This window comes from Zootoca vivipara, chromosome Z (assembly GCF_963506605.1).
Source record: "Zootoca vivipara chromosome Z, rZooViv1.1, whole genome shotgun sequence".
In the NCBI taxonomy this organism is placed as follows: Eukaryota; Metazoa; Chordata; class Lepidosauria; order Squamata; family Lacertidae; genus Zootoca; species Zootoca vivipara.
In genome coordinates, this window is record NC_083294.1 from 14,007,774 (window position 1) to 14,020,427 (window position 12,654).

General features: G+C 44.4%; 1 protein-coding gene across 3 annotated transcripts in view; it reads left to right on the forward strand.

Annotated features, from left to right (window-relative positions):
• SETX (senataxin) overlaps positions 1–12,654 on the forward strand; it is a 53,887-nt gene that overhangs the window by 22,517 nt on the left and 18,716 nt on the right. For 2 of the 3 annotated variants that reach the window (XM_060270112.1, XM_060270113.1), the window contains exons 8-13: positions 899–989; positions 1,443–4,709; positions 7,215–7,317; positions 8,042–8,200; positions 9,039–9,262; positions 10,260–10,427. In XM_060270112.1, coding sequence (XP_060126095.1) covers positions 899–989; positions 1,443–4,709; positions 7,215–7,317; positions 8,042–8,200; positions 9,039–9,262; positions 10,260–10,427 — 4,012 coding nt within the window. The remainder of the gene's footprint in view (positions 1–898; positions 990–1,442; positions 4,710–7,214; positions 7,318–8,041; positions 8,201–9,038; positions 9,263–10,259; positions 10,428–12,654) is intronic. The other variant, XM_060270114.1, reaches the window with a different exon arrangement.

Consider the following 12,654-nt stretch of genomic DNA (forward strand, 5'->3'; position numbering starts at 1 on the left):
TTAGTAAAGGAGTTGGACCAGAAGTCCTCCCTCCACTGAACTCCCCAAAGACACAGGCTTCAGTTGAAAAGTAGGCCTTTATTAGTACAAATGTACATAGGGTCAGTCTCTTCAAAAATACTGGAGGAGACTGCATTTTAGTGCTTTCAAACATTATTTCTACTTGACCAGTCATAACATTACAGCAAACTTTCCCATCACAGTTACAACTCACTGACACCATTCTAGACCAACCAGAGATCCTTTTGCTCTTCTGTCTAGTCCATCTCAACCTCATCTTAATATACATTTTTAAGGGTAACCTTTTAAAGGGTCTTTTAGATTAATTTCTCTATTAGTTGTTTATCAACATCTGTTTTCCATTATCTGTGATTCATTTATCAGGTTAAATATAAGTGCTGCTATGCCTAGCAGTTCTTTCACCATTGCCATACTGATTATTTGCTTACTTTCCTTCAGAGTTTGTTCCCTCATTGTACCAGGTACACATAACCTCTTAGTTAAATACTGTACAATGTTTTTTCCTTACTAGACGAGCTTAGTTAATCTTCATACACATATGTTAAAACTAATACATAATATGAGTCCTAAATATGAGTCCTAAAGGGTCAAAGTGGATTCAAACAAGATGAAGAAAAATGGTGATTTCTTTGCAATCATCTGTGGTTTAGAGTTAAAATTGAGTGGAACGCTGATCTCTCTGGCTTAAGCGAATTAGCTTTCACTAAGGCAGTTTAAGTCTGAGAGCAATTTAAGTACTCTTTGTGACAAATGTAAAACCATAATTATTTGCATAGTCTTTGGGACTCAGGGTCTTGAGCTTTAAGAATGATGTACACTACACATTTCAATAAATAGCTTTTGGTTTAAATGCTTTGCTTTCTTAATGTTTTTGAAGGACTAGATCTGTGCCACTATCAGAAACTGAAGATGAAATGGTCACCTGCAGCCAACTGGTGTATGGCTACCACCTAGAAAAGCCACAGAAGGTAACTTGCATGTTGATCTAATTTCTTGTCTCCTTCCATGATTGAAATATGGTTATATGGGCAGCTCCAGAGTATATCTGGAGAGAAGAATCAAACCACACCTGTCCTCTAGAACAAACACTTTTCATTTTCAAAGGCTGGATCCTGATGTTTGTTTGAAGGGTGGTTTCCTACCGGCAACAGAATTCAGCCTCCTGAAAACTTTGGTTTTTTCATTTAAAAAATGCTGCGCTCTGGATGATGCTGGGCTACAACTCCCATCGTCTCTGATCATTGGCCATGCTGGCTGAGGCTGATGGGATTTTGAGTCCAACATCTGAAGCACAACAAACCCCCTTTCATGTCATAGTAAAATCATTGGAAGTAAGGAGGATGGCAGCTGTATATGCAGGGGGGCGGGGGGCGGGGAAGGAATGGAGAACATGCTGTTAAAACAGTGACTTCTTGTTTCAGGTTACCGGGCAGAAATATGATGTTTGTGCTAATTACTTCCCTGACTTGTATGAAGATATGAGAAAATTAATCGATGCATTCCAGAATGACTTTGGCCAAGACATACGGTTGCACAACAGCACTTTTCTATGGCTCGTCCCTTTCATCCACTCCCTTATGGGCCTCAGGGAGCTGGGGATTGGCTACAGTGTAGAGGTTATGAACCACCTGTGTTTAAAAGCAGATGTCTCCGAGAACTCTGCTAAATCTTATGACAAAGTATCTCAGTTCTATATTTGGATCCTGGTGATCGTGATTCAACTCCATCTTAAGAAACAGTGCCTGGGTTCTCTGTGGGTCAGCGCGGAAAAATGGGTGCGGATAGTGGTAGCATGGGCCAAGGTTCCACGTGCAGTGTTCATGGTTGGCATTGAAAGAATGGTGGCCAGGAGCTGCTTAAGAAGTACAGCTACATCACCATCTGTGGAAACTGAGTCTGTGCAGTCTTTCTGCATGAAACTGATTCGTAATATCCTGAAGGAAGGCTTATGTGGTGAGAAGGCTCCTGTTTGTAAGCATTTCTTTGTTGAACTCAACATGCTTCTCCGTAACCGGATGAACTGGGAGCTGAGTTCCCGACAGACTGAAGAATTGCAGGGCACTCTAAAGCATATCATACGGAGCATGCGGGTCCAATTAGTAACTTCCCCCCCCACCTTGGAGAGCCCTCCCACTTGTGTAACTGAAAAGCAGGAAGGCATGTGTCCAGTGAATATGTGCAAGGACACAGGGGCAGGGAAGGATGAAGTCTGCCAAGAAGGCCAAGTACAGGATGACACGGATGTTCAAAAAAACATGAGCTGTCACCAGACACTAGGGGCCCATAACAAGGGAGACTTGGACTGGGGTATTGAGCACATAAGAGTTGAGAACATCAGGTCATTGGCGGAGACACCTATAGTTTCCAGACCTCTGATGACAAAGAACAATGACAACAGTGATGCTTTGGAGAAAAGTGTTGGTCAGAATGACCTTACAAGCCAAAGGAAACCTCTGAGACCTGACGTCACCCTGAAGTTGAGACAGCTGATTGAAAACAGTAGAAGAAGCACCGCGCTGGAGCCAGAAACAGAGGAGGAGCAGTCAGTTAGAGACCAAAGGAAAAGCCAGGAAGGGCGGAAGAGTGATATTGTTGCAGGTAGCGCTAGCAACACATCAAAGCCATTTCTCTACAGGGACCTGCAAGTAGAGTTTAGAACAGATCAGCACAATCCTGAAGAAAGCAGCAGTGATGACTCGAGGGATAAGACGTCATTTGACATTATGAAGGATCTGGAGAATAGACCTGCAGAAGCTGTCGCTGACGCAACCACCACAGCAACAGATTCCCAAACTGACGTCCTCAGTAAAGACACATTCATTGCTTACACCAAAGACACTAGTTCCCCTGTTGACTCTAGGCAGGAAAGCAGCAAGAAAGTTATAGACTCTGATCAATCTCAGTCTTCCAGTGAGGACGAGTTGTCAATCCAGAGGATTATTATTTCTGATTCTTCAGATGAGGATGAAAACCAAGTGAGCTCTAGTAGAGAGAGCAGGAAAGATAAAACGTGTGTGTCTGAGAAGCAACCCAGTGCACAGGGGCAAGAGCCAATGAATACCTCACCGACAAATGCAGAACATGAATCGCAGTTGTTTGAGTTCGAAGCAGAATATGACATGTACTCAGAATGGCAGGACAGTCAAATGGATGAGGAACTGACAGAGGAGGAGAACCTTTTAGTGGAGACAGACAATGGCCACACAAACATTGACTTGGAAATAAATAACTGGGGTTATGAGTCGAATCCTCATTGGCTTAATGCCACTGAAGAAGCAAAAGAGGACCAGGTGCAAAATAGTAAAACTAAAACAAAGCCACATACACCGGCTCAGAAGGTCAACATTAGCAGCAGAAACGCAATGTGTTACTCGACTTCCACAGGGACGGATGCAGGGTGTTCCAGACATATAGATCCATCAGCACCTATTGATCCTTCAGAGTCAGCATCTACTGTCAAAGAGTCTACTATTCAGCCAGGGAATGCACCACCACAGGCAGAATCAGCAAGATCCACTCCTGCTGTGGTCCCACCCGCCAAAGTCCACCATTTTCCACCCCCAGCCTCACTGACAGAGGAACTTGGCCTGTCAAAGAAAGTCCGTAGAGCAGCTGAACTATCTCAGCGCACGCAGGACAGTCTCGCTGAGTTGCGTCGTTATGGGGAAATTGCTGGCAGGGTTGTACAGAAAAGGGCATCACAGCTAATAAATGCTACACACCTACCTATTAAAAAGAGAAAAATTCTTTCTTGCCAAGAACTTCAGTTCTATAGGCAGACAAGGCCTAATGAGAGAGAGAAGGGTAAGAACCCAAGTTCCTCAATCCTTGAAGCTAGAGTTAGTAAAACCAGCCCCTTGACCTCTACCGATTCCTCCTCTAGCTCTTCTGATGAGGATGTGGCTTTGAAAGTGGGAGAGCCACAATTGAATGAGAACATTGAAGATGACAACTTGTTTCTTACACAGCCGGATCCAGTGGACATGGAGCTGTGTTCACAAAGAGAAAGTGGCAGTAACCCCACACACATGGAAGTCAGTGTATCTGCAAGCCCACTACAGGATGCTAAGGAGATATGCAAGGAAGCAGCTGAAGCAGGGGCTCACAGCACAAGCTGTTCTGCTGGTGGCCCACAAGACAATGCATCCACCAAGACTTTTGCACCCCCTAGGCTCTCCACGGTGAAAATCTTCAGTGTTTCTTCCCGGAGTGCGAACCTCACTAAGGAGCTCGAGAGCACCCCAAAACCCCCAGCAGTTCCGAAGAGCAAATCAAATCCCTGCAAGCCCCCCACCTCAAAGGAGAATGGATTGCAGTACAAAATCCCTTTGCTGAACAGCTTTCTCCAACCGCAGAATTTGAACAACGTCCCTCAGTTGCTAAATGTGCAAAATAAATCTAATGTGTATAATGGTGGGGTGCTGCCTGCCTCCAGAGCTGTTTCCAGGCGTGAAATGAATCCACGCGTCACACAAGCAAACAGTGTGAATGCCCAGCAGAGAAATCCTGCTATATTTATCAGAGAAATCCTGAAGTGGAACTATGACATGTTTGCACAGTTCAGTCAGTTTGGGCCACCAAGTCACCTCCTACAATCTATCATCACAACTGTTCCAGCCACGTTTAACGATTACAATGACTACTTCAATACTTTCTTCCCCTTAATGATGCTAAATACCTTTGAAACAGTAAGTAAAGTCTCCCTCAGCTCTTTGTAGTCTGGTGGCCACTTTTAACTGGAGTCTTTTGGCTAGTTTCAGGGAGGCCCACCTGGCTTAAAGAAACACATTTTTAATTGATTTTCAGACCTTGTCTGAAACAATAACAACAATAAAATAATAATAACTTGACATCTAAAACAAGTCAAGGCAGATAGAAGAACCATAAGAAGTAATGACACCCAATTTTAAATCATGACATCATGTTTCTCTAGGTGGTATAAGGGAAGATCTTTTCATGTCCATCTTTGAAACCTAAGAGAAATTCCCACCAAACCGAGTAAAAATGTTCAGGGTCCTCCTTCCCCTTGCAGACCCATAATTTAGGTTTTTTACACCATAGAGAAATATTCAAGCTCTGTAATGTTTTCCATTGTTGGGACTACGGAAATCTAGGCTGCTGCCAGCACCCATGTTTAACGTTCCTTTGAGCGAAAGGTCTTCATCATTTCTGCCAACATATTTATCAAAGAAAGCTGGGCAAAAATTTGAACAGGTATTTCTTGATCCCAGACCAGAATGATACGGCCTGTGGGCATTCCCACCAAAGGTGGAAAATGTCCCTTTGTTCCCGCAGTCCTGCCAATTGTTCCGTGCTATAGTAGAAGTAATGTGGGATAATTGTGCTGATGCACAGTGCCACTGGTGTACTATTTTAAAGTGCATTCTTGGGCATGTGCAAATACAGGTTGGACAGTCTAGCGTTCCATAGCTTTATATTGAGCATTTTATGTACAAAGAATTAAGTATTTTTAAAAATGCACACTTGTAAGGAGGATACATACCTTAGTTGGTGGACCCTTCAGGAAGTGCAGTGGAGGTGGTTGGGAGCTGCTGCATACCAGCAGGGGACAGGACCAGAGTTGGCAACAGAATGCCCCATTTTCCTCTTTCCTCCCTTCTTCCCTTCCTACCTCCACTGCAATTCCACCTAGGCTACATCTTCACCATACATTTAAATCATTATCATACTACTTTCTTTGTCTTTTTAATGAATTAATTTTTATTAATTTTTCATTAATAACATTCCAGTGTAGGCCACATTAATACAATACCAAATCATGCCAAATCACAGTACAATCAAAAGAGCCAATTAATCAGTTCCGAATTAAACATTTTTGGGTGACTTCCCATGTTCCGGCTATCAGGAGTTGATGTCATTCCTTGGTCCTGCACCAAGTCTTTTAATTAGTCCAAGTTCCACAATTCCGATCTTAATCCTTTATTTTAACGGCCACTGATGTGATGACTTTCGATCGTATTTAATAAATCCTTCATAAATCTCATTTTTACAACAAATTCAGAGGTTTGGACTCCAGGTTCTTCCAGTAGACCATAAGACCATCCATGTATATGTATATGTATATGTATATATGTAAACTAGGTATGTTCCTTCATCTCCAATGTTCAACAAAACTGCTTGACCGATTGAGGTGAACTTTTGACACAACATCACATGCGAATGTCCGAAGGCTATAGGAAAGTTTGCTAAGACGGATGTCACACCTGTGCTCGGTAAAAACCCCAAACCCCTGTGTTTCAAAACACACCACTCAGATGAAAATGCATGCTGGAAAAAGAACCAGGTTGCAAACCAGCGCCCTCTAGCGGCGGCTACACTGGTAGTGCACCTATAAAACCTTCCCTCTCAATAGCACCTCAGCTCCCGTTTACATACTAGGCCGAAGCCTTTATAGACTAGGCCAAATGGAGGTACTGACTTGCCTGCGTGGGGGTTGGGGACGGGATAGGTCAGGACACGGTGGGCCCAGTCACAAGGATGAGCTGGGGGTGGGGGAGAAGGGGGCGTGATATGTCATGGGTCAGGACAGGGTCAGGGGAATCACACAGATGAGCCACAGCAACACGTGGCAGGGCCAGCTAGTGTAGTATAAACCCTCTCTTTTAGCTCTGCTGAACTCCAGGTGGCTATGTTAGCTACAGTGGTAGAGCCACTTTGCCCAGGGCCCAACTCCACTGGTGGTTGATGCAGGCACCACACCTTTGGCACCAATTCTCTACAGCCTGTCTGCCCCTGACCAACTAGAATTTCTTCCTTATTCTACCAAGGGTCTTGGCTACACCAGAGTGCCCCAGCTTCTTCAGCTTTGTTAGAGTGTGGTGCTGATAATGCCAAGGTTGCAGGTTTGATCTCCATATGGGACACCTGCATATGGGACACCAGCTCTATGATTCTGTGACACAACTAGCTGCCACCTTGCCCAGCCCCAGTGGTTTCTACCCATTATTTGTATAGTATGTCATCCGTGAGCTCTAGACTCTCCCATTGAGACCAAAATGCCTTCATGGTGGTGGAGAGTGGGGACACGAACTCCTCAGGGTGGAAGAGCCCATGAATTAATTTTTCACTTACACAAAGCATTGATGTCTGGATCACCCCTTTGTAAAGTCTAGTGGATGGAAGAGCACTCTTCATAGCTGCTGTGTTAAGCCAAAACTTGCTTTTTCTTGTAGGTGGCACAAGATTGGATAGAGAACCAGAAATCGAAAGACAAAAGGCCTTGCCACTTAATTTTGCTGAACTTCAATCTGGACACAAATGAAGCAGATTTTACAGGTGAGTGAGAATTTCACAGCATATAAACAAACTGCAGTAAAAATTCGGTTCTGTTTTCAGTGGTGGTTGAAGTAGATAGCAAATGCTTGTGTTAAGGTGAAATTGCTGGGGTAAGCAGACAAGTGCTATTATACTTCTTTTTGCCTGCATAATTTTTGCTTTTCTGCCCACATGTTGATGGGTGTTTTAGACCATTTTCAGTTTTGCACTGATCTGATTTTTTTTTTAAAAAGATGTTTATACCAATAATTTTATTGTTTTATACCTCTTGTATAAAAGAAGTATAAAACCTTGAGGTGGGTGGGTATAAATTTTGGGAAACAAAATAAATCAATATCCCATGCCCATGACCCAAGCAAACTGAACTCCAGGGGGCTCTAAAGGATTAAATAAATAAAAAACTAATACTACTTTAAAAAAACAACAGGGATTGAGGAGAGGTGTGCCTGTTTTATCTCAACACCTAGATTGCTTTCTATGTTTCTGAAACTGTTCTCATCAGGTCTTACAAATGAAAAAACAAAAAACTCATACTACTAAATTGACAAAAGATTATTAGGATGGGTCACAGGTGTAACTGAAAACACCTGAAATTCAAAGCTGAGCTTCAGCAACTTGTGGTTGATGTGTTTCTTTTTACTGAGGGTTTGGTAATATCAAAGCCATATCCATATGTGGCTAGATGCTTGCATATTTTTATTCTGTGTTCAAATTATTTTTCCAGCTAACCTCTCGGAGAGCAAGTTGAGGAAAAATCAGTACCCAAAGCAAGATGACTTTGTGGTCTTAACAGTGTATGAAAAGCAAGCCTTTCATAGCAACCCTGGCGAGGGAGAAAGCCGCCCAGTGCACCATGTCGGTTGCGTGACTCGGTTTTATTATAGTAAGTAACAGTGGGGAAAAGAATCACCTTAGCCCAACCATTTGTGTCATTAATTCTTTTGATTTGGGATATTCCTTTCTGCTATTTGAGCGTGGAATTCTAGCTCGGCCCATATATTGCAACAAGCTTTGTGGTTAAGGAAAATTAACTCTAGTTTGATGTAAAGCCGGACTTGACAAACTATGGTGTATGGTCAGCTGGCAAGCCAAGAAATCTAGAGATCATGATTTGACATCAGAAACCATGGTTTGAAGTGGGGTTGCAATCCATGGTTTTGGGGAATGAATGCAGACATAGAACTCTAAACCATATTTGTTAGTATGTATATATACTGGAAATGCTCTCAAACTATGATTTGGGATGCAGGTGGTGTGGTTTAAATCACTGTGCCACTTGGACTTGCCGATTGGAAGGTCGGCAGTTTGAACGGGGTGAGCTCCCGTTGTTTGGTTCCAGTTCCTGCCAACCTAGCAGTTCGAAAGCACACATTACAAGTAGATAAATAGGTACCGCTCCAGCGGGAAGGTAAACAGCGTTTCAGTGCACTGCTCTGGCTTTGTCAGAAGCGGCTTAGTTATGCTGGCCACATGACCTGGAAAAACTGTCTGCAGAGGCGGACAAACGCCAGTTCCGTCGGCCTGTAAAGCGACATGAGCGCCGCAACCCCAGAGTCATTCACAACTGGACTTAACTGTCAGGGGTCCCTTTAACTTTATATATACAGTACTGGAAATGCTCTCAAACTATGATTTGGGTTTTAAATGATGATGAATGCATATAGTGTTATTTCTGAATTTTATCCCTATGTATGTGTCTTTTCTTTTTAAAAAATAATCAGAAAGCAAAGAGCAGGATGCCATTAGCCTGTCTATCAAGACACAAGGGAATCTGTCCTGTATCGAAAAGAGAGTAAAGTGCCTCACCATTGGTTCGATGGTCACCATACAGCGAATGTTTAAGGCCCTTCTTCTGCTTAACCGAAGCCCTCTAGCCCAAGCCATAATACGCCCAGAATACACCAACTTCTCTCTCACGGGATCAAATGCGAACTCTGATAATTGTGTAAGTGTTTGAATTGGTTTTAAATGGGTTAAAGATATTACCCAGTCCTGATTTAGGGAAGTATAAGATCCTTGCTACCCATTACCAAATTGTATACCAATGAGCCATGTTTTAAGCTGAAATTCCCCCAGAGATGGGTAGAGAAGGCCAGAGAGAGGGGAGATGATGTCTGTTTATTTCTACTCCAGCAGCCAACTTTCCTTAGTGGGTTGGGGAGGGGGAAGAAAAGAAGTGACAGTTAACTGGTAAGATCAGCAACAAATGGAAGCTCTCTTTCCTTCTGCCATCTCCAAGGAAACCTTCGGAATTATAGTTCATAAACTGCTGCTTTTCACATGATGCCCACAACATGGCTACAGATCACTAGACCTTGGGAACAGGGAATGGTCTTTTAGATGTCTTACAGGGGTGAGGAACTTCAGGTCCAGGGGCCAAATTCCACCCTCAAAGCCTCTGTCTGACCCTTGCAACTGTCCCCAGGCTATGTCCCTCAGCAGCCTTGCTTTGCACCTTCCTTGAGTGGTTTTGTTTTTTGCCTGGCTGTGATGTGGTGTCTTGAGTGTGAAGAAGCAACTGTACAAAGGTAAAATCTACTATGTTGTTCTGCTCATATTTGTCCCTGGCATTTGGCCTTAGAAGGTTGCTCAAGAAGGAATGTTGTCTTCACCTAGGAGTATAATTCTACCTACTCCTTTATGTCTCCTTTTTATTATGCATTTTGTGCTGTCATTTTGTATTTTTATGTTGTGAACCTCCCTATGAGCTTCGGATGAAGGGCGGTATACAAATTTAATCACTCATTATAAAAATAGTAATATTGCATGAACTATGGCCTAGCTCAAAGCAGGAGAATTAGCAAGGTTCCTGTCCCAGGAACCCACATGCGCACACTAAGCCATGGTTTGGCATAGCAGCAGTGTGAACCAAGTCACAGAAATCTCAGGGAATAGAAAGTTCTGGTGAATGACATGCCTTTTTCCTCTCCCCCACCCCACAGTCTTTGTACATGAGAGAATTTAATGAAGATCAAAGGACAGCTATTAAAACAGCTTATGCCCTCGTGACACAGTATCCTTCACTGCCCAAAGTTTGCTTGATCCATGGGCCACCTGGGTCTGGAAAATCTAAGACTATCCTTGGACTCCTTTACTGCATTTTCATTGAGGTGGGTTAGGTTGATAACCCCCTGCATGTGCCAGTCCTTGTGAAATGCATGCGAGTAGTTAATAGGCTTAACAACAAATGGCATCCCCATCTGTCTTATTCTGGTGTCTTATTCTGCCCAAAGTTTGCATGATCCATGGGCCACCTGGGTCTGGGAAATCTAAGACTATCGTTGGACTCCTTTACTGCATTTTCATTGAGGTGGGTTAGGTTGATAACACCCTCCATGTGCCAGTCCTTGTGAAATGCATGCGAGTAGTTAATAGGCTTAACAACAAATGGCATCCCCAGCTGTCTTATTCTGGTGGCAGATTACAAGACACAATATTTTATATTGCTTTATGTAAAACACTTAAGGTTTTATTTTCAGTTATTGTTGTTAATTAATGGGAAACAACATAGCTATAATGGTAGAGTGTTTGCTCAGCATACTAAAAGGTCCCATAATTGATCCCTGGCATTTCCAGGTATACCGTGTTTCCCCCTTTTTAAGACACCGTCTTATTACTTTTTTTTCTCAAAAAACCACAGGGTGGCTTATTTTTGGTGGGATGTCTTACTGGTATTTTTATTATGAGTCTGAGTGTGCGTCCCTGGCCCAGCCCTCTCTCCCCAGCCCTGGGATGTTCGCAAAGGGCTGCTCTCTCTCTCCTCTGATGTGGGGACTCAATAGCAATCTGCTACACTGGAGCTTCTTAAATCTAAACCAGTATAATGGAATCTATCTGTGTGATACAGTCCTAGCAGTAGCCTATACGTAAAAGCAAATAAGGATCTCTACTAGCCAGCTGCCCGAGACTTAAGTTCCAACAGTCTGAAGAACAATGTAACACTTTGTAGTGATAGCAAAGAAGCTACCTGCTGAGAACAAAGAAGCCAGCTAAACAGCAATTAAGATTGCTGACTTGGTAAATGGTAGCAATTAAGAAGCAATTGAGCTAGCGAGGTGAGTTAAATTTTTGTGGGTAAAGGAAGCTAGGACCGGCAGTTTAACTTTTGTGCTCGCAAACAGCAAGACAGAAAAAGTCCTTATTTTTAAAAAAAGTCCCCAAGGCAAGGACTGCGATCCAGACTACTTACAAATCCTTAAAGGAGCAGCTCCACAGACAAGCAAGCATAAGGTAGAAAGGAAGGCTGCTTTATGCCTCGGTAAAAGCAAGGAGACAACAATCAGACACAGGAGACTGCCGGCGCATAGAATGGAAGGGAAAGGTGGAGGGAAGCGAGAGGTGGGTTCTCTCTCTCTCTCTCTCTCTCTCTCTCTCTCTCACACACACACACACACAGAGAGAGAGAGAGAGAGAGAGAGAGAGTCACGCACAGGGAGATCTCCCTTAAAGGGAAAACAGCCTTTGCATTCGCGAGGCAGCGGCTTCAAAAGCCCCTCTCCCGTCAAGAGGAAATCAACAGGCAACTCATGGGTGGGCGCATGGGCGTACCCAGGATCAAAACTAGGGGGGGGCAAGGGGAGGGGCCAAGGCACGGAAGGGGAGGGGCCACAAAGTGGGCGGGAACAGCGAACTCGCGCTCCGCCGGGCTGTGCCCCTCCCTAGCAGCAGGGCTGGTGGGCGGAGGCGGAGCCCAGCCCAGCGGAGCGCGAGTTCAGCGTTCCTGCCCGCCGCGCCGCGCTCTCTGGTTCCCCGCCGCGCTTGGCCTTGCCTGAGGGCGCGCCGGGGAGCTGGAGGGAGGGTGCGGCGCGGTGCGGCGGGAATGGCGAACTCGCGCTCCGCCGGGCTGTGCTCCGCCTCTGCCCACCAGCCCTGCTTCTAGAGTAGGGCAGCTGCCCTAACTTGCCGCATGGTGGGTACGCCCTTGGGTGGGCGCATAGAATGGAAAGGAAAGGTGGGGGGAAGCGAGAGGTGGGCTGTGTGTGTGTGTGTGTGTGTGTGTGTGTGTGAGAGAGAGAGAGAGAGAGAGAGAGACGCGGGGGGGGGTGGAGAGACAGAGAGACACGTAGATCTCTTCCTTAAAGGGAAAACAGCCTCTGCATTCACGAGGCAACGGCTTCAATCGCCCCTCTTTTCTTCCTCGTGCCTTCATCTCCTCCCCACCCCACTTTTCTCCTCTTCACCAAGTACAGCTTACACAGCTTGGCTAAAAAAAATATTTTCGAATCCTTTTATTTAAAAAAATGCTCTCAGAAACGGGGAGGGAAAATCACGATGCTTCAGCAGCCAGCAGCTACGGCTCTTCAGTGCATTTTTACAAGCTTTTAAAGGAAATACGTG